Source organism: Plecotus auritus, assembly GCF_963455305.1.
Source record: "Plecotus auritus genome assembly, chromosome: 6".
NCBI classification, from domain to species: Eukaryota; Metazoa; Chordata; class Mammalia; order Chiroptera; family Vespertilionidae; genus Plecotus; species Plecotus auritus.
In genome coordinates, this window is record NC_137773.1 from 147,285,511 (window position 1) to 147,310,606 (window position 25,096).

The window sequence follows — 25,096 nt, forward strand, 5'->3', positions numbered from 1 at the left end:
GAGGGGCAATTGGAAACAAGCAGGTCTCCCTGAGGTCCAAGACTGAAGTATAAGGAGAGCGAATTGGCTGGGGAATACTCATCGGGGCCACTGGGGAGTGTTGGGAGATCATGAGGCTGGCTTTTGGGCCCCAGGTGATCCTGAGTATGGGGGGAGAATTCCAGAAGGGCTGAGGCCAGATCCCATCCCAGGAAAAAGTGCACAGCCTCCTGCAGGCATGGCTTTGCACAGCCTCACAGGGTGCTGATGTTCCGCCCGTTTCTTGATGTGTCCTGCTTTTTTAGTTGTCAGGAGCTGAGTGTGCTTCCCACTTACCCAGCACTTTTTCTGCTAAGGGGCAAGGGTCAAGGTCACTGAAGACAGGTAGTCCAGGGTTTGAATCCTGGCTCCACTATTTACCAGCTGAATAGCCTCTGGAAAATGATTTACCTTTTTGGTCCTCAGTTTCCTCGTCTGTGAAATGGAGATAATGACAGACTCCTTTTAGCCCCATCATAATACCTCTGTAATAAGGATCTTCCTCATAGGGCTGTTGTGAAGACGAAAGGAGACCAGGGGTGCCAGGTTCTTAGCCTGGTGCCTGACACATATTAAGCGCTCAACCCATGTTACTCATTTTCTTCTTTAATTCCTGGTCCCTCACACACACATCAGGACCTCTCTTAGCCGTCCCTTCTACCCTGACCCCAACTTTATTGTCTGTGATGTAGCTAGTACCCCTTTTCCTCTGTTTCTTGGTGGACAGTGTGTGGGACAGAGGACTGGGACGGGGCTGTTTCAGGAATCCTACAGAGCATCTGTCGTCCCACAGACCTCGACAAAGGAGTGGTGCTTCCCTTCCCTGAGGATGTGCACTGAGATGGATGTGCTGCCTCAGCAGCACGTGACCCAGGGCGTGGCCTGCAAGTGAAATGTCAGTGCGTTCCCATCTGCTGCGCATAAGGAAAGCTCTAGAATCGGATCTTACTCTTTTGAGCACCAATTTCTTTTAGTTTAGCTATCTTTCATGAATAATAAAATATAGTTTCCTGCCTTATCAAACAGTATATAGCACATATACTTTTTCTTTTTGGCTATTTCTGGAATTTTACAAAATAAGCAGACATTAGTTGTACTCTGCTGTGTTGTCTCGGGGGAAACGGAGTTACACAGGACAGTACTTCCCCAATAAACACTGGAATAAATCTACTTTATGGATTAAACAATTTCAGAGCTTAACCTGGTAACTATGAACCTGAAAGCAGTGCAACAGGACTAGATACGACACTGCCAGGCCCCCGGGCTTGGAGGCAGGTAGGTGAAGCCTGGCCTTAAGCCCTCACGCTGCCTGTCCATGCCACACGGGCAGTCCTGCATGCCTCAGGCCTGCCACCGGGTCCTTAGTAAATCCGGGGGCTCCGGAAGCAATGCTTGGGGTTTCATTGGAGCCAGGATCATCTAATTTTCCTGATGCTCCCCTCCCCCACTTTTTTGGGGTTAGATTCTGGCTAAAGCCTAATTTTAAAACCCGAGAGCTCCTCGTGGACCTGGTGGCCTCCAGCTTTCACGGAACTGCCTGACTTTGCCCTCCCTCCATGGTTGTGCCCTCGAGGGACACCGGTTTTCAGTAAAAAGTAACTATTATTACCCCATGAATATTAACATGCACAGCCACACCCTCTTACCAGTTTGCTCTTTGGTTTACTTGTAAATTCATTAAGCCCAGGCATCATCTTTCCTCTCGGAGTGAGCAAAAGGCCATGTTCTTCGGCATCACAAGGCCAATGTCAGCGATTTCCTTCTCATTTGCTGATTTTCTCCAGAGAACTTTGCTCCTCTGACTTGAAGTTCTTTAAACGGGCAGTTCGCCCCCAGAAGACTGCTCTTCACGGGTGCATTGCCTTCGGTGCTGGCACTGGAGGCAGAGGCTGAGCTGAGCTGCATGAAAGCGGAGACCTGAGCCACCTCCCAATGGAAACACGCTGTCCACTGTGCTCATCAGCATCCGCACAGGCCCCCGTGGGAAACAACGGAGCCCCCCCTGACGGGGCACGTCAGGAAAGTTGAACCCACTGTTGCAGACCGCCGGACCCCTAGCCCATCATGGGGATGTGCTATTCCCTTTGGGAGTGGGCTCAAGAGGGGGACTCAGTTGCTCTGTGCCCACGTGAGAGCTGGCAAATGCCTTGGAGAATCACCAGAGCCCTAGGCCTGGTTTTCCACACCATGGGTGCTGTGTGGCTCTGAATGAGCGGCTTAGGAGTACACCCAGCTGACAGCTGTCTGATCTCCCCAGAAGCTGGGAAGCCAAGGATCTTCCATCACTGGAGAGATGAGAGATGAGAAATGAAGTAGGGGAGAGAGAAGAGTAGGCGAGGACTGAGCCTGGGTGGAGGAGGATGTGTTGGTGTCTGTGACCATCTTAAGCCTTCCCAGGAAGTAGCTGGGAATGGCAGGGTCGGGGGAGAAATGGGGGGCCCTAGGTCACAGGGCCAGAGTGGGAGGAGTGTTGACACACCCTTCCTTCCTTTACACAGTAGGGCATTTTTCCCAGAATCCGGAAGGTTCATGGCAGAGGAATGGAGGTGGTGGGAGATGGAGGAGAGAAGGGCCCAGAGCTTGGCTAAAGTGTCAGCCCACTCTCTGTGGGCAGAATTCCTTGGCAGAGACGGGGCCTGGCTTCCTCTGACAGAAGAAACCCCCCTGGGGCTGCAGGATGGCTGCTATCTGGGGTGTGAGTACCTGATAGGGTGGAGGGCAGCCCCAGCCCCATGGAGACAGAGAGGGAGGTTCCTCTCAGCAAGAGGGCTGAGTGCCTAGCAGACAAGGTCAGGAGCCCGGGCTGCTGACAGAGGGGCTAAGGCAGGTGGCTCAAGTGGGGCCCATCTGGCCCTTGGGTTTGGGGTGTCCCTCAGCTTCCTCTGAAGCTAGGTCATGGATCAAAACTCCCCTCATGCTGGGAACTGACATATGCCTCCTTGCCCAGCAATCAGGGAGTCAGTGGAAAGGGGCAGGGCTGGGGCAGCACCAGCCTCTATCCCAGGTGGCAAGGAGTTGGGATTACGCCCTATCGACTCTCCATCAGGATCTAGGTTCAGTCTCCCTTTGACTCCTCTCTCTCAGGCCTCAATTCCAAGTTTCGCCTGCCAATCACCTCCCCATCTTCCCCTCACGCTCTGGAGCAGGTGTCCTTGGCTTTCTTCCTGTTTCTAGTGAGACCAAGAGATAGGAGGTGCTTCTCTACATTCTAGAGGTGGGACAAGAACAGCAGGGGAGTGGCGTGCCTGTGGGTCCTTGCAGAGGGACAGAGGCGGCTTGTGCACTGTGCAGCTGGTTATTTGCCAAGCTTTGGGCCCAAGTCCAGGTGGCATACGAAGGGGAAGAGGTAAGGACGGAGGGGGACACAACATTGGGGGGATCCTGGTGGCTGGGAGTGGCCACCTGTAAAGGGTCTGCTGGCCTTCAGGAGGCCAGGAGGAGAGGGGCCCCCAGACTGCTGCAGAGGCCCCTGGAAGCTGTAGTGACACCAGCTACCCCCTCTGAAATGCGAAGTCACTTCCTAGTTTCTCATTCACCAAGAATCACAGGTTGCAGAAGCCAGTACACATTATCTTCTAATGTTTCCTAGCGTTCTAGACATTTGGAAAACAGACTCCTTTATAGAAGTTGCCATGATCTTTCTTGGCTTTTATTAGCATGTGTTAAAATCATATCATTCAAACACTACCAGGAGAACACGTATTGTTCCACATAAAGTGCTCAAGGGAAAAAAATGCAACTCATTAAATTGGACATTCTTTTCTAGTTCATAAGTTTTGGGTTACAATCAGGGCACAAAAGGAGAAACAGAATGCAGTATTAGAGAGAGCGAGAAGCTTAGTTAAGAACTTGGGAGAAGACACAAGATCACATCCCATTCCTCCCACCTCTTGCTGACAGAACACTGCACCTGTGTAGAGCAGCAAACAGCTTGTTTTAATAAATACATTTCCTTCATTGAAACCAGAAAAGTTAATTATAGTAAAGCACTTTTTCTTTGATCATCTGTTTATAGCCACAAGCAAGATTTATCCACAGAGTTTAAGTGTGAAAGTGTTATTTCATTGGGCTGTTAGCTTCCTAATGCTATCTGGGTTCAAGATTGTCTCAGCAATTCGTTATTGGTTTCTGTATATTTACCTGGTACTTTTAAATACCAACTCCATATTGTTTTGTGTTACAAGTGCCAAGCAAGGAAGTCCTCACATAAGCACACTGACAGCTGCGCAAAACCCAAATGCCTGTTGGGACAGATTTTTAAATCAATGATGTTTTGAGAAAGTAACAACTTGGAAATCTCTGTGTTTGAATCTCGCGTGGTCAGGTTGAGAACAGGAAAAATTGCGTTAAATACATTTAAAAACATTCATCTGCAATCAAACATATTTGAATCTTCCAAGGAAGGTACAGGTTGGTGGCGGGTGCCCGCGATGTGTGCGACCTCATCAGGAGTGGCTGGTGGGCTCGGGACCCTGTGTGGCATGCACCCACGGCAAGCTTCTGGCCGCAGACTCCCTTCCTTGCCACAGTGCCTTTGACCGTCTTTTAACAAAGGGAAAGGAAGGCTGGTTCTACTTTCAGTCAAGAGCAATCTTGGTTGAGTTCACTTGGAAGCTGACCCGGCAGGTGGAGCAGGCGCCACGCTGAGGGCTGCAGAAGGACCAAGCACACTCGCTTGTGGAAAGGACTCCTCTTCGGTCCTCCCAGGGAGAGTCCCTTTCCTTCTCTCTAACTTCAGTGTTTTTGGCTTCTTGCAGGAAAAGTTCTGGCTCCATCTCTCACTAAAATTCCTATTTCATTTTACAAAAGGACACTCAATAGCAGTGTCGCGAAGAGAAAAACAGCTTTCCACACTATCCTGCTCTTTGCTTCTTTCCACAGATGGGTCTGAAGAGCATTCCGGAGTTTCACAGCGATGTGTGCTGCTTCAGGCAGCACAAGGTGACCAGACTTTGTTTCCAGGAAGTGATGAGCTACTTTAGTTTGAGCACAAGGTTCTGTGACTGGTTTAAATCCTGCCAGAAACTGCTGCACCAATGGCAGGGTTGAGGGCAGCTAGGAGGCGCTCCATGCCCAAGCCCTGCCAAGGGCAGCCCAGAGTTATGGCTGGGCTTCCACTATCAGTAGTTATGTTTTCCTTTGATGTTTCAAAAAACCTATGGTGACTCTGTCCCCTCACTCTCCTTCACCCTGTCCATCTGACCTGGAAGTCTGAGAGCTTATTGAATTAGGCTGATATTGACGGCAGTAAGATGCTCACTATTTTGCACAGCACCATATATCGTGCCTGTTATTCAGGCCAACTATAGCCAACCTTTTCTTTTTCTTTTTTTTTTTTCTTTGTTCTTTTATAAAGAAAATCTATGTAAGTTGAGGTTCAGAAATGCATATATTTTTTACTTACAAATATTCATCTGGTCAAAATTCAACATAACCTTTATGGAACACTTAACAATTGTTTTGTTTTTAAAATAACATTTCATTCAAACTGTATATAATTCAGTAAAGTTATTTTATACAGCAAGCAATGCTTAAACCCTGGAAAATCTGTAGAAAAGAGATTTTCACACAAAATAAGAAAAAAAATTTTGAGGTATCCCCCCCCACACACACATCCATTCATCCTGACCCATGTGCACACACACATGTACACATACATTTGTGTATGCACAGACACACTCATTCTCACTCACAAAGTGGCTGCAGCATAGGCAAAAAATTGTAGGTCCAAAGGAAAATGATTGATTGTTCTAATAAAGAGTCCAGGTAGCTCAGAAAAAACCCCCAAAACAAAACACAATAGTCCTCTGAGGAAATTACTACCTCAAAAATATGTTCTCAAGATGAATTTGAGATCTAAGCCTACCAAGTTGCTTTTGCAAAACAGCTCCCTGCAGTCCAAGGTGACGTGTGCAAATAGAAGGAATCAAATGAGGCTAGTTCCTGTACTTCCTTTACCAAGGATGTGGGATGCTCGCGGGTGCCCCGGGTGCTCCCGTCACGCCAGATACTGCTGCAGCGCCGTCTTGGCCCTGAAATCACAAAGTTCCTGTTAGCCATCATCTCAGAAGTATTAATAAGGGGGAAAACCCTGTGGCTCAAAGATGGTAGTGAGGGAAGTCTAAAATGTTAGATTCCCCAAAGGAAACTGGGTGAGCCCAGCTGGGCACCTGCCTGCAGGGGCAGAATTCTGCAGTCAGAAGACACTTCCAAACCAGGCTGGCTCCGTTCCTCTCTGTGGTTTCCCTTAGACAGGGCTGCTCTAGCCCTTACACCTGCTGCAGCCCAGTGACAGTCTATAGTTTTCCTTGTCACTGGCATAGAGTTGCCTCGGACCTGGAATTATGTTCTATTGCCATGCAGGTTTTACCTAGTACAGTGGTCGGCAAACTGCGGCTCATGAGCCACATGCGGCTCTTTGGCCCCTTGAGTGTGGCTCTTCCACAAAATATCACGTGCGGGCGCGCACATACAGTGCGATTGAAACTTCGTGGCCCATGCACAGAAGTCGGTTTTCAGCTCTCAAAAAAAATTTCAATCATTGTACTGTTGATATTTGGCTCTGTTGACTAATGAGTTTGCCGACCACTAACCTAGTGCTACAGGACACTGGGGAGGAAGCTTAGGGTTTGGGAAACTGAAATGGACCCAGGAAGGTGTTTAGGTGCTGACGAACAGTGCATAGAAGGGGCCGGGAGCTCATGGGATGAGGCTGTCATGGTTCCAATGCCTCAGAACGGGTTACAAGCTCATCCACATCTTCTCCTGATGACACTGACAATGTGGGATGTGCGTTTATTATGATTGGGAAAGAAGGTAACTAGTTGGAGAGGAAAAGATGCAATGTGGGCAGCGACTTGACCTATCCTGATCATTGTAAAGGTGTCTTCCTTTGAGCTAGGACTGAGGAGGCCTCCTTTACTGCTCCTGTTATGAGCTTGTGGGAATTAGGAAGTCAGGTTTTAGCAATGGTCTTCCCTTCTATGTTAATGGAGAAAAGACTAACATTTTCAGTTACTATTGGCTGATGAAAGTATACCATGTAGACTAGGCATGCAATAAGCTGGCCTCAAGTGCAGTTTCTATATAGCAAAGTAATAGATATAATCTATAGTTTTAAAAGTGGTATACTAAGGGATATTCTTGCAATTATCTAAGACTCTATAAAGATGATAGTTACAAATAGACCAACACATCGGAACAGAAAGCTCTATTCAAACTGTCTCTAAGTTGAGTTGAGTTCTACAAGAAAATTTTCCTACAGAAACAAGTTTATGGCTGATACTACATCCTACCCCTGAATGACCATATATATATGCACAGCCCCACTCTTCCAAGTCCCTCGTTTATCTAATAGGCATCGCAAAATTGACTCGCCCAAACAAGAACTTTTGATCTCCCTATCCCTACCCACTTTGCTCATATTCTTCACCATCTTGGTCAATGACAACCCACTATGCAGTTACTTCAGGCTAAAACTCTAGGCAGTTTCTTTTTCTCTCTTTCCTTAACATCCTATATCAAATCCCTGAGCAAATCCTGTTGGCTCTACCTTTAGATTAAGTCCTGAATCAGACCACTTCTCAATACTTCTACCACTACCACCCTCATCTCTTATGCACAGGCCAATAGCCTTTAACTAGTCTCCCTGTTTCAATTTTTGCTCTATTACAGATGATTCTCTACACAGCCACCAGAAGGATCTTCTAAAAATTCAAATCAGATAATGTCTCTTTTGCTCAACACTCTCCAATGACTTCCTATTAAACTCTGAATGAAATCCAAAGGCCTTACTATTGGCTACAAGGCCCTTCACGTGCTCCCCACCTCCTCCCTGAGCCTCCTTCTATCTCTCTCCCCCTGGTTTCATTTCTTCCAACCCCAGTGGTCTTCCTGCTATTCCTTGAACATGTCAAACTCATTACTGCCTCAGAGCCTTGCACTTTCTGTCCCCTCTGCCTGGAACACTCTTCCTCTGAACATCTGCCTGGCAGACTCATTTCATCCAGGTCTTTGATCAAATGTCACATTTTCAGAGAGGCCTTTATTGAATAATCTGTGTGAACAGAAATTTTCTTACTCTCCAGTCCCTCAACTTGCTTTTTGTTCACAGTAAATCTCATTTCCTGCTCTCATATTCCATATTTGTTTGCTTACTGTCCATCTTCTGTACTAGAATGTAAGTGCCATGAAGGCAAGGACTTCACTAATTTTATTCGCCATTATATTACCAATGCCTAAAACAGTGCCTGGCAGAGGTTAGTATTAAAAAACAAACAATTGCTGAATGAAGAGGGATTCAGAGGAGAGGAGACTGAAATGGTGAATCAAGATGAAGATGTGATACTGGAGAGGGCAGGTAGGGTGGGCATGGGATTGGAGGGGGAACGTACAGGATGAGAAAGGCAGGGCCAGGCCATGAAGGGCTTAGGTTGTGCTTAAGAATCTGGAGATGAGAGCTGATGTTCGTTGCTGTAGTCATTGTTATGCACGGAAGTGAGCTGGAAAGTGAAGGCTGCGTCATAAGGGAGTGCACACAGCTAGGAAGAACACTTTTGACTATTTTGAGGTTAGAGGGATCTCTGATTATGATTCTTGCCTCTCTCAAGAAAGGGTGAGCTCTTTTGACAACAGGGACTCCTCAGTGGTCACCACTGCATCCCCAGCAGCCAGGCCAGGCAGGCAAAAGGCAGTGCTCAGGGAGCTTTTGAGGCAATGTTTTATTAATGAATGCCTTCCTTTCTGCTTTCCAGAAAGCCACATGCATTTCTATTCTAATGATTAAAGGAATGTAAGGAATGGCCTCTGGATCCTTTCTAGATACCCACTAAGACAGCCCAGACTCATGTTAATTCAGAGTAAGATGAGGATCTTTATTAATTTGCTAATTATTAGTTTACCTCTTACTCAAATATCACACAGTTGGCTCACAGAAAATTAAAAAGGGAATCCAAGAATCTAAAAGATTTTAAGTTTGGCCATGTTAATTGCTAAGCAATTAAAATTCTTCATAAGAGGATCCAATGTACCCCAAAGCAGGCCCTTTCGATACTCACTTGTCACAAAGGTTTGAATCTGGTGACTGACTCAGTTTGTGTAGAATATCTACAATGCCCATGTCTCGTAATTTATCCTGGCGTTCTTGTGAACCTAAGAGATTAAAGCTAACAGGTTACTGGGCACATGACCCAGACAGTTGCTCACCTTAGTGTAAAATCAACAACCTGGAGCCTTACTTTACCAGAGTTCTTCACTGTCCCCCCTTCTTTGCCTTGGCCTCCTCTCTCCCTGTGTATGGATGCCCTCTGGCTTGGATTCTCCAACAGATTTCTAACTGGTTTCTCTGCCTCTCACCCTCCTTCCTGCAGTCCGTCCTGAGGTCTGCTCCTCAGCTAACTTCTCCATGGACCAGGTCAGCCTCTTACGCCTGGCACCAGGTCCTCTGTCATCAGGCCCCAGCTTCACTTCTTTCTGGACACACCAAGCCAGGCTCTTCCTACCCCCCAACAGGTCTTGGTCTCCTCTTTCTGTTCTCTTCCACGCTCCACTGACCTCCCAGCACTTCCTGCTGCCTCTCGTCAGCATGTGGCAGTTCCAACTTCACACGGCTCTGGTCTAGCTTCCAACTAGACTAGGACCTCCTGAGGGCAGCCTTGTTTCCCTGGCACCAGACTTGGACTCTAGGGTCTGTACACTGAATCCAGTTTCTCCTCCTTCTGCTTTGTTCTGGATACAGCTGCTGAGCAGAGTAATCACCTGGAATCCTTCCTCCCCACTGAAGAGCTTCCGTGACTCATTTCTGCACTGACCCTGTCTAGACCGAGTAAACCAGAATCTCTAGGGATGGAGCCCAGAAATCTGCATCTTCGGAAGTTCCCCAGGTGATTTTTATGCAGCCAACCCAGCAATGAGACCTAGTGCTCTCCTGCATCGGGGGAGTTGGAATCATCTGGGGAGTTTTAAAAACTCTTGCCTGGAGCCCACGCCTCCGGATTCTGATGTAATTAGTCTGGTGCAAATTCCCCAGAGGTTCTAGTAAACAGCCAAGGTGGAGGACCTCCTGATAGACTGCCTGCTTCACAGTCACACATACTTTTCATTTCTCACCAATGCACCCTCTTCTCCATTAAGCTTATGTGCCCATAGTCCTTACATGCATTCCTCTCCAACAGTGAATGGCCTGTCCTCCCACTCACTCCCACCTCTCCTCTTCTTCAAGTGCCTCTCACTGCCCTCCTCAGCTCTCTCAGGGCAGGGACTGTCACCTACTTCTACAGTGTTGACTCCAAGGTGAGGGCTCAGTGTTAACTGTCCAAATGACTCAGGCTAGTCCCACAGCTTCTCAGGGCGACGCTGTTGGGTGCTTGGGGCCCAGTGAGCAGTGCCTCAACCCAGGATCTCAGGGGCGCCTGCTGCCTTCCCTGAGTGGGACTTCCCTCCCATCATTTCAGAACAAATCTCACCAATCTCTTACCTTCCTCTTCATTCCATATGAGGTTTGATATACAAAACATCGCGGCAAGCTGCAGCTTGACATGTGAATGACCCTATTTGATGCAGAAAAGGAAAATAAAAATGGAGGTAATCTCATTTTAGACCATCTTTTTGTGACATACTATAAGCAATCCCAACAGCCTAAAAGTTTTAAGCAGGGGCTTCAAACTCAAATGTCTTGAGGGGGCCACAAAGTTAGCGCTAATGGGTGAATGGATTGGACTAAAGACAATAGGAAATGGTGGAGAATCTGGCAAACTGGGAAAGCCTTGCCAAAACACTCACATTCAAATTTTAGACATCCTCTGGCTGGCCACACAAAGCACCTCCAGGGCCATAGGTGCCATTTGTAATTTATCCTTTAACCCACAATGACAGGACAATTCTGTGCTTTAGATTTAAACTATGCCTCATTTCTATTAGAAAACTTTCAGGCCACTAGTGGCCAAAAAACTGGATGGATGTGTATTTGGTATTTCTCTCTTCAGCTGCTGATAATCTGATTCAAATTACTCTCATTTCTGTAGGAACATCTCCAAAAACTTGACTCTATTTGGTTTATCTTGAATGTCTCCTATTGTTAAGGAGCCACCTATTTGTCTGAAACACAATTCTATTTATTTTTCTTTATGTACTGAAAGTACAACCATTTGGATCATTTATCATTTATGCTTTCTCCTAAATGAAAAAGGGCCCAATGGTTGAACAGTCTTTATAAGTGGTTTTCCTACTGGTGTAAAAAAACCCCAAAAACACACACACACACACAAAAAATCCCAGTACATTTAAATAATTTATTCATATCTCAGAAATGCCAGTGATATATGCTAGGACAGACTTATCTGACCATGCAGGACTCGCTCTCTACTAAGCAGAGACAAAGAAATGGATGTGGCTTCCTCAATTACATTCTATGACTGGTGATTCTTTTCTCCTTCTACAAGCCAAGACTTTTTTTAGGAGGTGTCCAGCTTGGGCTCCACTGAGACAAACAAAACAAAACTTATCATCTGCTCCTACCCTCAGGCTGTATTTGTTGAATAAATGAACTTGTATACAGTACAATAAGCACTTACTATGTGTAAGTTCATCATTCATGCAAATAAATATGTTTTGAGAAACAAATTGCTGTGATAGAGTAAAGTGGAATGTGGAGGGGTAGGAACCCAATTTAGGTGGAGTGCACAGAAAAGATCTCTTTGAAGGAGGCGACATTTAAGCAGAGACTCGAAGACAATGCCAGTTGACAAAGAGGTAGGGGCTAGGGGTTTTGAGAGGAAGGGGAAGTTCCTGAAAAGGTCTGAGGTACGAAGGAGCTGTATAGCTTGTGTGAACTGAGAAAGACAAGTCAGGTCATGTGGGACTTCATAAGGAGAGGATGGATTTTATTCAAGGTGTAACAGGGAACCACTGAAGGATTTTGGCTTCTTTTCTCTTAATAAAACAAAAAGTGAGGTCATCACTAGGAGTAATGAGGGGCAGAAGGGACGAGGTTTAAAGAATGGAAGGCAAGAACCTATTTTTGTGGAGAATGAGGGTGTTGCCCCAGCTGGTTTGGCTCAGTGGCTAAAGCCTTGGCCCACGCACTGAAGGGTCGCGGGTTTGATTCCAGTCAAGGGCATGTACCTTGGTTGCAGGCTTTAGGAAACCAATCAATGTTTCTCTCTCTCTCTGTCTGTCCCCTCTACTCTCTCTCTAAAAATCAATGGGAAAAAATATTTTTAAAAAGAGAGAGAATAAGGGTGCCAGCTTCCTGGAGAACCACAGGAGGGCACTAGGCAGTGCTGAGTGCCTATCTGGGTTCTGGAATGAATTTAACAAGAAACCAGCCAGCCTAGTTCTGTGCCATTCTCTACAGCAGTCAGCTCTGACATGGTAGGCAAAGAGAACACAGGGGCACCCATGTTTAGGGTGCTGCAAGAAGACATCAACAGTGAAAAGAGCAAGAATGTTTGATAGCCACATTTTGGCAACACGCAGTTTCTGGCGGTAAGATCCAGGGCATCGTCATGAGAGTTGGTGGCTGAAATGTTTGGAAGCAGGTGGCAGATTGTGTTTGAAAGTAAACGGATCAAAGAACAGGTGCCAGAGGGCTAGAGCAATCCTCCACATAGGAATGAAGCCTTGAGGGAGGGCAGGGATTGGGGACGCTGAGAACCAAATGCCAGGTCTTCACTGAATAAGAGGGAGGTAATCAGATCACAAGAGTGGGGACTGGGGTGATGGGTGGTAACACTGCCAATGGCACAGCTTCTAGGACCTGCTGTTGTTTCTTCTTCACGATAGAAGAGAGCTCCCTGCATCTGTTGGAAGTCCCTGCCTTTAATGTGCGGCTAGTGTAGAGCAGTGAAAGGAGACAAAGGCCTACCATGTAATACTTGATCTTCTGCAGGATGTCATCATTGGTCATAATGAGTTCTTTTGCTGTTGTGCCATCTGCGATGTTGGCTAGGATGCACAATGTCTGGAAAGAACAAAGGGCCAGTGATCAGGAGAACTCTGAAGTCCCAGACTCAGCTCTCTCAAATTGGGATTTTTCTCAGGTTCCACTTTGAATGTCTTGATTTCTCACTCCCTGGCCTCACTGCCAACAAGCCCAAGGAACCCAAACATTTCAGTGGTTTCTTTCCTGGCATAAGGCATCGCTGGGCAGAGGCAGGCATGCTATCACATAAATGAAAGGGAAAACATAACTTAATATTTTCTTGAAAACTCCAATTCTGAGAGAAGCTCTTGTTACTTCCCTACAAGGTTTCCTCAAAGGGGTCGCCTCTTTGGTGGAAGCGTCAGAAGTGTTGCAAGTCCCTTCCCTCTCTCTCCAAATGCTACTTGTTCACAAGTGCATAACCTTCTGGGTGAAGGCCTTAGCCCTGTCCACTAGCCATGTGCAATTAGAATCCAAACTTTTTTGAAACCTACTAGAGCAGTGGTCGGCAAACTGCGGCTCGCGAGCCACATGCGGCTCTTTGGCCCCTTGAGTGTGGCTCTTCCACAAAATACCACGTGCAGGCGCGCACGTACAGTGCGATTGAAACTTCGTGACCCATGCGCAGAAGTCGGTTTTCGGCTCTCAAAAGAAATTTCAATCGTACTGTTGATATTTGACTCTATTGACTAATGAGTTTGCCGACCACTGTACTAGAGGAGCACAAAGGGAAACAAAATGTGGATTAAAGTTGGAGAAAATTATCTTCACTTCTCTTCACTTTGAGTGATTCCTGACTGACTATGCACCTGAACTCAGTGTCATTCCCTCCAAGAAGCCTTCCCTGCCTTAGTTGGCATAGAGCACTGGCCCTCAGAACGAAGGGTCCCGGGTTTGATTCGTCAAGGGCACATACCTTGGTGCACAGGACAACGCCCAACCCACTGAACAACACCAGCCAGGGCCAGGGGGGTAAGAATTCAAATCTTTCTGGGAATAATCAGAAGATATTCCTCAAAGAAAGGGAACACATACCTGTTCTTTGACTTCAATGTTATGCTCCCCTTCCAGAATAAGAGTGACGGCTTGCATAATCTGCTTTCCGTGAGTGCTCATGATTTTATCTATATGCTGCAAAACAACGGGAAATCCACAATTATCACTTGGGGAATAGAGAAAAAATCCCACAGGAGAGAACAGAGGCTTCTAAATATACATCTATACTTCAAAGAGAACACCATAGCATACAGAACTAGATGCCAAAGAATTGTGTTTGAAACTACATTTTGCCTTCAACATTTTTTTTTTTTTGATGACTTTAGGATGAAGAGAGCATAGACTTGGCTTGATAGAATATGGAATTATAATCACATGGGATCATCAAATGCAAATATATTAAAGAAAAAGTAGGCACATAAAAATGGGTGAGGGTGATGTGGAAGCCAGAGATGTGGAAAATATGGTATAGATATACTTGCTATCTTTGAGCATAAATGTATAAAGAAGACTAAAAAAACAAGTGAAATATAAATAATAATACATAATAAAAAATATGTAAGATATATTTTTATAGAGAAACCAAGATGGCGGCATAGGTAAGCACCTGAACTGCTGCCTCGCACAATTTCAAAACTACAACTAAAAGACAGAACGGACACCATCCAGAACCACAGGAAAGCTGGCTGAGTGAAAATTCTACAACTAGAAGGAAAGAGAAAAGCTCACAGAGAATTGGAGGTACGGCAAAGGGTCTTTGTGCGCGCAGAGAGGAAGGGCGGCTGAGAGCCTGGCTGACTTTCTCTGGCGGAAGGGGGAAGGAAGCCCCCGACCACACTGAACCCCAGTTCTGACTGCACTGAACCCCAGTCCCAGGCGAAACCCCGTGGACCCAGGCTCATATAGGGGGCGTCTGGACTGTTAGGTAGAGAGAAAGGCACCCGGAGACTCGGAGACCTGGGGGAGCCCTGGTGGGCAGGGGTCTGGAGACGCGCGTGCCAGTGTGCACAAAGGCTGCGCAGGTTGCCACAGGCTTTCCCTAGCAAAAGGGAGTCGGAAGCACCTGACTGCACTGAACCCCAGTTCTGACTGCACTGAACCCCAGTTCCAGGCGAGCCCCTGGGGACCCACGCTCTTACTGGGGGGAATCTGGACTCTTGAGCGGAGACTCGGGAGCCGGGGAAGGCAGAGGTCTGAAGGCGCGCGCGTGCGCGCAAGGGCAAGGCCGAAAGGAAGCCAAGACTGTCTGCTCCGCCCTGAGACTCCACCCCATCCAAGCTGAGCACAGAGGCTATTGCAATTTGGCAAGTCTAATCCTATAAGGCTGTCTCCAGCACCGAACTTCTCCCAGCGTAGACACAGCTGATCCTTACAGCCAACTGGCCTGCAGGTCAATTCCTCCCAGTGATACCAACAACAATCAAGACTTAACTACAACAAGGCTGTACACACAGTCCACAAAGGGGTGCACCAAGAGTGTCCACCTCAGGTTAACTGGGAAGGCCGACCCACTGGGCCATATAGGAAACCTAGCACACAAATCTACCCTACCAACTCAGGGAAGCAATGAAAATGCGGCGTCAAAGAAACAGATCACAAACGAAAGAAATGGAGGAAAACAAACGACTAAATATAGAATTCAAAACCATGGTTATAAGGCTTTTCAAGAATATCCTAGAAAAGGCCGATAAATATAAAGAGACCCTCGAAGATATGAAAAAGGACCAACTAGAAATTAAACATACACTGACTGAAATAAAAAATATTATACAGAGACCCAACAACAGACTAGAGGAACACAAGAATCAAGTCAAAGAATTGAAATACAAAGAAGCAAAAATCACTCAACCGAAAAAGCAAAAAGAAAAAAAATCCAAAAAGTTGAAGATAGTGTAAGAAGCCTCTGGGACAACTTCAAGCGTACCAACATCAGAATTATGGGGGTGCCAGAAGAAGAGAGAGAGCAAGATACTGAAAACCTATTTGAAGAAATAATGACTGAAAACTTCCCCCACCTGGTGAAAGAAATAGACTTACAAGTCCAGGAAGCGCAGAGAACCCCAAACAAAAGGAATCCAAAGAGGACCACACCAAGACACATCATAATTAAAATGCCAAGAGCAAAAGAAAAAGAGAGAATATTAAAAGCAGCAAGAGAAAAACAGTTAATTACCTACAAGGGAGCACCCATAGATTGTCAGCTGATTTCTCATCAGAAACTATGCAGGCCAGATGGGAGTGGCAAGAAATTTTCAAAGTGATGAATAGCAAGAACCTACAACCAAGATTACTCTACCCAGCAAAGCTATCATTCAGAATTGAAGGGCAGATAAAGAGCTTCACAGACAAGAAAAAGCTAAAGGAGTTCATCACCACCAAACCAGTATTATATGAAATGCTGAAAGGTATTCTTAAAGAAGAGGAAGAAGAAAAAGTAAAGATAAAAATTATGAACAACAAATACATATCTATCAACAAGTGAACCTAAAAATCAAGTGAATTAAAAACCTGAGGAACAGAATAATCTGGTGAATATAATAGAATCAGGGGCATAGAAAGGGAGTGGACTGATAATTCTCAGGGGGAAAGGGGTATGGGGACGTTCAGGAAGAGACTGGACAAAAATCATACACCTATGGATGAGGACAGTGGGGGGGAGGTAAGGGCAGAAGGTGGGGTGGGAACCGGGTGGAGGGAAGCTAAGGGGGGAAGAAGGAGAAATAATTGTAATAATCTGAATAAAGATTTATTTAAAAAAAAATGAACATTGGTAGATCTGTAAATAAAAAAAAAGGTATATTTTTACATAAATAAGAAGATTATGATCACAGATACAGTTTGGTGGCAGACGGTAGGGGGTAGGATGGGAGAAATGGGTAAACTGTTTTTTGTTTTTTTTTCTTTAAATAAATTGAATAAAAACAACAACAAGTGAGGCACAGAGAAGAAACCACTCATGCTTTTTCATCTACATGAAAGGCCCCTGACAATGTTGTTCAGGGACCATTAAAGAACAATGAAAGGGACCTCAGAGCAAGGCTCAGCTTCTGCTCTGACATATATCCACTGTTCTCCACAATGACATCTTCAGCGATCAGTCTATTAACTGTGGGCTGGGTGAGTGTGGGGTGTATGTCTATGGAATGGCCCTGAGGGGATTCTCTAAAGTGAAAGAATCAGAAGCCCCAGAGATAATTACTTAGGCTGGTAAGAAAACCCACATGGCCAGCAAAACAGGTAAGAATAAAGTAACCAATTAAGATAAGCTCATATGCAGCAAGGTGGAAGGAGAGGGAGACAGGACAGGCAGGGAAGGAATGCAGGGTCAGGTGGCCATATATGAAGCAGCTTCCAGAACACCTATGAAGGTGATAGGTCTAGACATCACCTCCTTGCTTCTCTGGGAAGAAGCAGTTTTTCAAGAAGCATATGCAGAGGTAGCTAATCTGGAAGCCTGGGTGATGTTACTTACAGGCCGAGTAGAGAGGAGATTTCTAAGAAGTCCCAATGTTTTCATCAGCACATTCAAATCTGAATCTGATAATAACCGGAATAGCTGTTCGGTACTCAAGCTTCGTAAAATATCTGCTTTTATTTTTTGTTCAGCCTGAAATGCCATATTCTGAAAGGATTAAAGAAATTTCAAGAATCATGTCTATATTTGCTTTATTAAATTATATTTTTAATAGTAACTCTGGCCCTAGCTGGTTTGGCTCAGTGGATAGAGCATCGGACTGCGGTCTGAAGGGTTCCGGGTTCAATTACGGTCAGGGGCACATGCCTGGGTTGTGGGCTTGATCCCCAGTTGGGAGCGTGCAGGAGGCAGCTGATTGGTGATTCTCATCATTGATATTTCTATCTCTCTCTCCCTCTCCCTTCCTCTCTGAAATCAATAAAAATATATTTTAAAAAAATAGTAACTCTGATTATTTTCAAAGTACTAATAGAATCTTCAAAAAATCCTTAATCATGTCACATTATTTTTCTGATTCTTGTTAATTTACCTATATTCTGTCTGTCAAGAGAAAGATACTGTCACTTCTATATATATTCCTTTGTTAGGAATATGATTACTTTCTGACACAGGCAGTTGAGTATCTTTAAGATTTCTCAAATAAATACAAAATCCATTATTACTTTTGAGAATATCCTTTGGTTATCATGTTGCCTTCTGTATACTTTAATAACAAAATGACTATTAACAACTATACTCTGCTATGCATTTTGAAAATGACTTAAAAGTATTTGTTTATTATGCATAACCAATGGACACAGATAATAGTGTGGTGAAGGCCTGGGGTGGGGCAGGAGCTGGGAACAGGGGGATAAAGAGAAAGGGACATTTGTGATACTGTCAACAATAAATAAAAAATACCAAAAAATTAAATAAATAAAAATTTAAAAAACCCCAAAGACACAAAAGTGCTTTGTAAAGTAGGTAGCTCTGTCCTAATGGGTTTTCTCAATGGTTAGAGCGTTGGCCCTCGGACTGAAGGGTCCCAGGTTCGATCCCCGGCTCACGGGCGCATACCTCGGTTGCAGGCTCGATCCCCAGCTCCCAGTCCTGGGGGCATGCAGGAGGCAACCAATTGATAGGTCTCTCTCACATCGATGTTTCTCTCTCTCTGCCTCTCCCCTTCCCTTCCACTCTCTCTAAAAATCAATGGAAAAAATATCCTAGGGTAAGGATTAACAAAAAAATAAAAAATAAAAAAATAAAGTAGGTAGCTCTATACAGATATCAATATGTTCATGATGAGGAAAATTTGTTTTCCAAAATGAATTTAAGTCAAGTTTCAACATCTGTCTACTTTTCTTATTAATAGAACAGAGGCACACAGTGGCCAAGCAACTTGCTTATGTTTAAATCTGAAAGCTGCCCTAACTGATTTGGCTCAGTGGATAGAGCGTTGGCCTGCCGACTCAAGGGTCCCAGGTTCGATTCCGGTCAAGGGCATGTACTTTGGTTGCGGGCACATCCCCAGTGGGGGGGTGTGCAGGAGGCAGCTAATGGATGTTTCTAACTCTCTCTCCCTCTCCCTTCCTCTCTGTAAAAAATCAATAAAATATATTTAAAAAAAAATAAATCTGAAAGCTGAATATGGAGTCTGCTAGGTCCTAGGTCCTTAGAAAACTGAGACTAACCAAAGAATTTATATGCATATATGAACAGCCCATGGACACAGACAACAGTGTGGTGAAGGCCTGGGGTAGGTTGGGAATTGGAGGGAGGCGGGCAAAGAGGAGAAATAGGGATATTTGTAATACTGTCAACAATTAAAAATAACTAACTAAAAGTAAATCAATCAATAAATAAAAGAAAACCAGGCTAAAATAGTTAAGGTGTTTTTTTTTTTAAAGTGAAAACTCCACATTTCAAATAGTACATTCTTTAGTTTTAACTTTGAAAATAGCTCTATTCTCTTTGTAAATGATGACATACATAAAAGAGTGAAACGTACCATAAGAGCCCAAATTCCATTCACTCGTAAAGCGGGGTTTTCACTTTGTGTTAATCCACAAAGTAGCTCTACAGCTCCTGATTCTAAAATTGGCTGCCATTGGAAAGGGGGGAAAAACACAGGCTTTAAGTCAGGTTTGTGAACTAAATGTGTACATACCCTGGCACTCTGCTTATGATTTTGTTTGCACTCTTACCCAAATCCAAGCAACTTTCACAGAGCAGGGAGTGAGGTGGCCATAAAAATCACCTTGAGAAGGGCAAGGACAATTATTCTCTCTCAAATCTAAAAACACAAATAATCCCTGTCATTTCCTGTTTTTCTGGTAGTCCGGAAAGACTCAGGAGATATCCTAGCAATCGGTACATTTCACACATACTCATGACCCCATTACCTAGTTTCACAGGCTCATTCTCACCATCCTCTGAGAGTTCATCACGCCAGCTTTGTGTAGGCATAGATCTCACTATCTCATGTGTTGTTTCCAAGCTGACTATGAAACAATAGGCTGATTTAGAATGGAACCTAAGATAACTATCCTCCTTCCAAATTATCAATCTTATTCCAAACAGAATTCATCTTTTAGAACTACTTTCAGGACTATTTCTCAGTGATACAAGCAAAGTAAGTCTTGTACTTACAGTCATACCATGTTTTATACCTAAAATAGCACACTTTTAGCCTGACCACTTAATTTATGATACTTAGCTGAAAATGGGTTTTGTTAATTTTACAAAAATTCAAATCCTAAAGGACTGATTTACTATCACCAATGAATGCTTAAAAGGCCATCTTTCAAGTGCATTCTAGAAATGGCTTAAGCAATTGAGATTTATATACCAAGAAATAGAGCAGTGCCTTTCATGATGACATTTTTGAAGGACACACATTTCTCTACTTGTACAAATTGTGGTATGTTTTTTAAAACTTTTTATTTTCAACTAAGTTCAAACTTATAAAGTAGCAAGATTAATACATGGAACTTACATATATTCTTTTCCCAGATTAACCAACTTTTAACATTTTGCCATATTATTTTGCTTAATCATGATCTCTTTCATTCTATATACCCATATTTGCATTTTTAAATCTTTTCTGAACCACTTGAAAGGAGAGTGCATACATCATGCCCCTATACCCTTACTACTTCAATGTTTACTCTAAGAATAAGAATGTTCTCTTAGAGAACAGAACCACAGAGCAATCACCGAATTCAGAGAAGTTAACATCAAAACAATGTTTTTATTGAATATTGAATATTTAGTCTATATTACAATTTTGTCACCTGGTCCAATAATGCTCTTATTACACTTCCTTACCTTCCAGTTCAAGATCCAGTTTTATTACTTATTGAAATATAATTGACATACATTATATTAGTTTCAGGTATAAAACATTATTCAATGTAAGCATGTATTGCAAAATGATCATCACAATAAGTCTAGTTGAAATTCATCATCACACATAGTTACAATTTTGTCCCTTGTGATGAGAACTTTTAAGAGCTACTCTCTTAGAACTTTCAAATATACAATACAGTGCTGCTAACTATCGTCCAATTTATTTTTAATATGGAAAACCAGCTGTATTAGTGATCCCATCCCTGAGCTCATCTACCTTCCTGCATAACTAAACCCTAAATATGTTGAAGGTGAATCTGAGGCATCACAACAGCTATGCAGGATGATTAACGGTGTCACACTGACTGCAACCAGATCGTCATCAGACTCAGATCCGCGCCACCAGGGCAGAGAACTGATGGAAGCCCTGGCATCTTATCTCGCCTTTGTCATCCTTCAGAATAACTGCCAGTATCTCCCCTTTTGTTCCAAGATTATCGCTGGTGAATAACTGTCTCTGAACCTCCACCTTGTTACTAAAGCCTTCCTAATTACCAGTCAGAAGCCTGTAGCTATTACAATGCAGACAAGTAGTTCAACCAAAATGGGTCTACTAAATGCATAATAAAGGGCAATGTCTAAACTTCAGTTCATGACTGGGCAGACCAGGGATATTTTAACATGATAAAATTAACTGGATAAGGTTTTCTCCTTCCTTTATTAAAGTTGATTTTAATTTTCCCTATAGAAATAATACATGCTCAAATAATTTATAAAATGCATAAAACAAGGGGAAAATATCTACACATGTAATCCTTCCTCAAACAACTACCATTAACACTAAACACTAAAAAGATTATTTTCTGGCCCTGGCCCATTTTTCTCAGTGGTTAGAGCATTGGCTCTAGGGTTGAAGGGTGCAGGTTTGATTCTGGTCAAGGGCACATACCTCAGTAGCAGGTTCCGTTGGGTTAAGAGCAGAAGGCAACCCATCAATGTGTCTCTCTCTCTCACATCGATGTTTCTCTCTCTCTCTCTCTTTCCCTCTCCCATCTCCCTTCCACTCTCTCTAAAAATCAAGGGAAAAATACCCTCACTCCTAAGGTGAGGATTAAAGAAAAAAAAGTTTATTTTCTGATGCCAGCAGAAATTACTTACAATCCTGGTTTTACAAAATTGTCTTAATTTATTCCTTAGTAATGATAGTTTGAAAATAGTCTATTATTTGTGTATTATTTCTTACATTTACAGGCAGTTAAGAGTGAATGCAAACTATAATATCTTTTAAATAATCTGAATATGCTAGACAGAATAAAAGGGATAACAGAAAATTAAAATAACCATATTTTAAAATGATTTATTTTGCTACCCTCCTTCTTGCAGCATCAAAAGTAGTTTTTAAAACTAGTCTTCAAATTTCAATGTCAAATACTATGGATGTTATTTGACTAAGCCCCTGGTAGGACCAGGCAAAGTCTAGGAAGAGAAAATCAATACTAACCTCTTTGCTTGGAGAAAATTCAAGAAGAAGATTACATAGCATGGAAGATGCTACTACTAAGATTTCGTCTGGTGCATTTTGCAAAACCTAGGGAATTAAAAAAAGGGGGTACTATTAATGGTTTGGAAACATGGAGGTGAGATCATAAGAACGAGGAAAAAAACAATTTATCTTTCATCCTGATTTCTCATATTTGAGAGCTGGTTAGGAAAGATGGACCTGATATTGTGTGAACCTTTACCTAGTGCTATAATTCTGACTACGCGCCCTCATACCTGTCTTGCCGGAGAAGCTACCAGGGTGGGAGTTGCTGTGCAAAGAAGACAGACAAGGCAGGGAGGGGGGCCCAGTAAAGGTTTAAAGATCGGGGACTGCTTTGGGGAAAGTTAGCACATCCTACTTCATTAACTTGGGCCATTTATGAAACACAAAAGGGCCCAAAACTTTTCCATGTGTCCCTAGTAGGACTTGTTTGACCAGGAGCACAGATGGATTAAGCTACTGCACAGGCCAGGTAATGAGGGGACTGGAATCACATAGCCTGGTTCCAACGCTGACTCCTCCACTTACGAGATGCGCGCGCCTTAACCTCTCTGAGCCTTTGAGTTGAGGAATTAAAGAAAACAACACTTTGTTTATAGGACTATTTAGGATGAAATGTGATATAGTGAATAATAAGGAAATCATAATGGCAAAAAGTTAAGAACATAGACTGCCTGAGTGAAAATTTCAGCCCAACCACTGAATGGGTATATGAATTCCTTACACATTGGCTGTCAAATGGGGATAATAATAGTACCTGCTTCATAGGGTTGTTGTGAGAATCGGTAAACAAAAAGATTTTAGACTAATAACTGGCACATAGTAAGGACTATATAAGGGTTTTAAAAAGGTAATTTATTGCCATAGTTTTTGTTGTTATCAGGCACAGTATATCAGGCATATGGCAGATCTAGAGCAAACTAAATGCCATAGACTCTCACTCATCTCAGAAGATAACAACATGATGACAAATGTTAGCCACCATTAGCTATTATCAGAACCTGTTCTTTCCAGTTTCTAAGACAGAAGGTTTCATAAACACTACCAGTTATATGCAATAACCACTCCACCTAAACCCTTTGCATTTGGGAGCAAATCCGGATAAGGCTTGTCATCCCAAAAGAAGTCCTAGGAGCTCTCGCTATGCAAACTGGAAATGAAGAATCACACACACAAAAAAACAACAAAAACCAAAAAAACACCCAAAACCACCACAATTAAAAAAATAGAGTTAAGTATATTATCTGCTTTCTTCAGCTAAATTAAGCCTGAAGTTCCCAAGTTAAGAATAAAAGCAAGAATTACAAAACAGAAGCAGTTCTCCTAAGATACTGTATTTAATTTTCCTGTGACTTGTTAGCTAGTTGATAAAGATAAATCTCCTGTTATGCATGCTGATCTCTGTCTGCCACAACCCCCTCTAAGACGCTGTTCACCTTCCCTTGCCTTTCCATGCCCTTTCTCCATCTCTCAGGCGCACCCATACCCATGCTGTAAGGCCATCTTCTTCCAGAAGCCTCCGTGGAGCCCTTCCAGTCAGAAGTCATTCTATCCTCCCCCGTGCCACTGTTTATGCCCTCTTGTAAGACCCTTATTACTGCCCACACTGTTCAAATTCTATGTGTAGACACGCCAACCCCCTTTTCTATGAACAAATTTTAGCATCTGAAGGAATAATCTACAGATCTATGATCTAATTTACCCTGGCCTATATCAACTGAATGATACTGCACAAAATGGGTGCTCAATGAATGTTGGCAAAATAAGAGCAATAATCATTTTCCAAAATTACACTACTTAGAATCACTGGTTTAAATAAGTAAGTGCGTACCAAGGCTTTAAAAAGTTGCTTTGCTTGATGATTCACTTTTTAAAATATTTATTGTTTTATAGAGGTTAATGTGCCTTTATCAAGTTTTATTTTCAAATTAGATAACAATGAGTGATAAACTAAAACAGAAGAGTCTGTGAGATTCTTAAAACATTTCCTAAATGCAGTGTAAGACAGCGAGAAATTTGGAAGTTGACCTCTAACACCGACCAAATAGAATTTCACCAAAATAGTAACAAAAAATAATCACAAATAAAAATTTTAATTAAAATCAAATGGCTATTCTCTTGTGGTTTGTTAACAAACAGTTAACAACATGGAAAAGTAAAAGAGGAAAAATCAATAGACACACAGACTTTGAAGTAAGAGGAACTGAAATATCTAAAATAAATTATTGATCTACTTTTGAGCTTTTAATAGTATCTATACTTTAAAATTGCAACAAAGTAGTAGTTTGATAGTAATTATACCCACATGTACCCAAATGCACAAAACCCTTCCAGATTGCTCCAACCGAGCCACACCAGCCAAGGCTCCATTTAAAAAAAAATTAAAATATATTTTTATTGATTTCAGAGAGGAAAGGAGAGGGAGAGAAACATCAATGATGAGAGTCATTGATCGGCTGCCTCCCGCATGCCCCCTACTGGGGATCGAGCCCGCAACTTGAGCATGTACCCTGACCAGGTATTGAACCGTGACTTCCTGGTTCATTAGGCCGATACTGAACCACTGAGGAACACAGGCTGGGCCAGGGCTCCATTTTCAAATCATATGAGAGAAGGGTACTTAGCTGAGCAATCAGAGAAATTGGCTCCAGAAGAAATATTTAAGAGTTATTTTGGGAAACAGGGCACAGTTAAAGAAAATTGTGAATAGACAGAATCAATAAAGATTAAGCTGCTATGAAAAAGGTGCACTTTAAGGACAAGAAAGAGTGTCAATAGGAAAATCACTCAAATGAAGACAGCATTGGTCTAACTCTTC

At 43.3% G+C, this 25,096-nt stretch overlaps 2 protein-coding genes across 8 annotated transcripts in view; one reads left to right on the forward strand and one right to left on the reverse strand.

Moving 5' to 3' along the window:
- Positions 1–11,573, forward strand: part of NME9 (NME/NM23 family member 9) — a gene marked incomplete at its 5' end in the record, with an annotated part of 30,248 nt that extends 18,675 nt beyond the window's left edge. The window contains one exon of one of the 2 annotated variants that reach the window (XM_080672045.1): positions 812–1,199. In XM_080672045.1, the coding sequence (XP_080528171.1) occupies positions 812–858 (47 nt within the window). In that variant the 3' untranslated portion in view covers positions 859–1,199. Of the gene's footprint in view, positions 1–811; positions 1,200–9,754 lie in introns of those variants that run through there. The other variant, XM_080672044.1, reaches the window with a different exon arrangement.
- ARMC8 (armadillo repeat containing 8) overlaps positions 3,655–25,096 on the reverse strand; it is a 91,979-nt gene continuing 70,537 nt past the window's right edge. For 3 of the 6 annotated variants that reach the window (XM_080672038.1, XM_080672041.1, XM_080672042.1), the window contains 8 exons: positions 22,237–22,323; positions 19,396–19,488; positions 17,406–17,555; positions 13,973–14,068; positions 12,881–12,976; positions 10,493–10,565; positions 9,075–9,168; positions 5,369–6,050 (listed from right to left, as the gene is read on the reverse strand). In XM_080672038.1, the coding sequence (XP_080528164.1) occupies positions 6,017–6,050; positions 9,075–9,168; positions 10,493–10,565; positions 12,881–12,976; positions 13,973–14,068; positions 17,406–17,555; positions 19,396–19,488; positions 22,237–22,323 (723 nt within the window). In that variant the 3' untranslated portion in view covers positions 5,369–6,016. Of the gene's footprint in view, positions 6,051–9,074; positions 9,169–10,492; positions 10,566–12,880; positions 12,977–13,972; positions 14,069–17,405; positions 17,556–19,395; positions 19,489–22,236; positions 22,324–25,096 lie in introns of all 6 variants that reach the window. The other 3 variants (XM_080672037.1, XM_080672039.1, XM_080672040.1) reach the window with 1 other exon arrangement.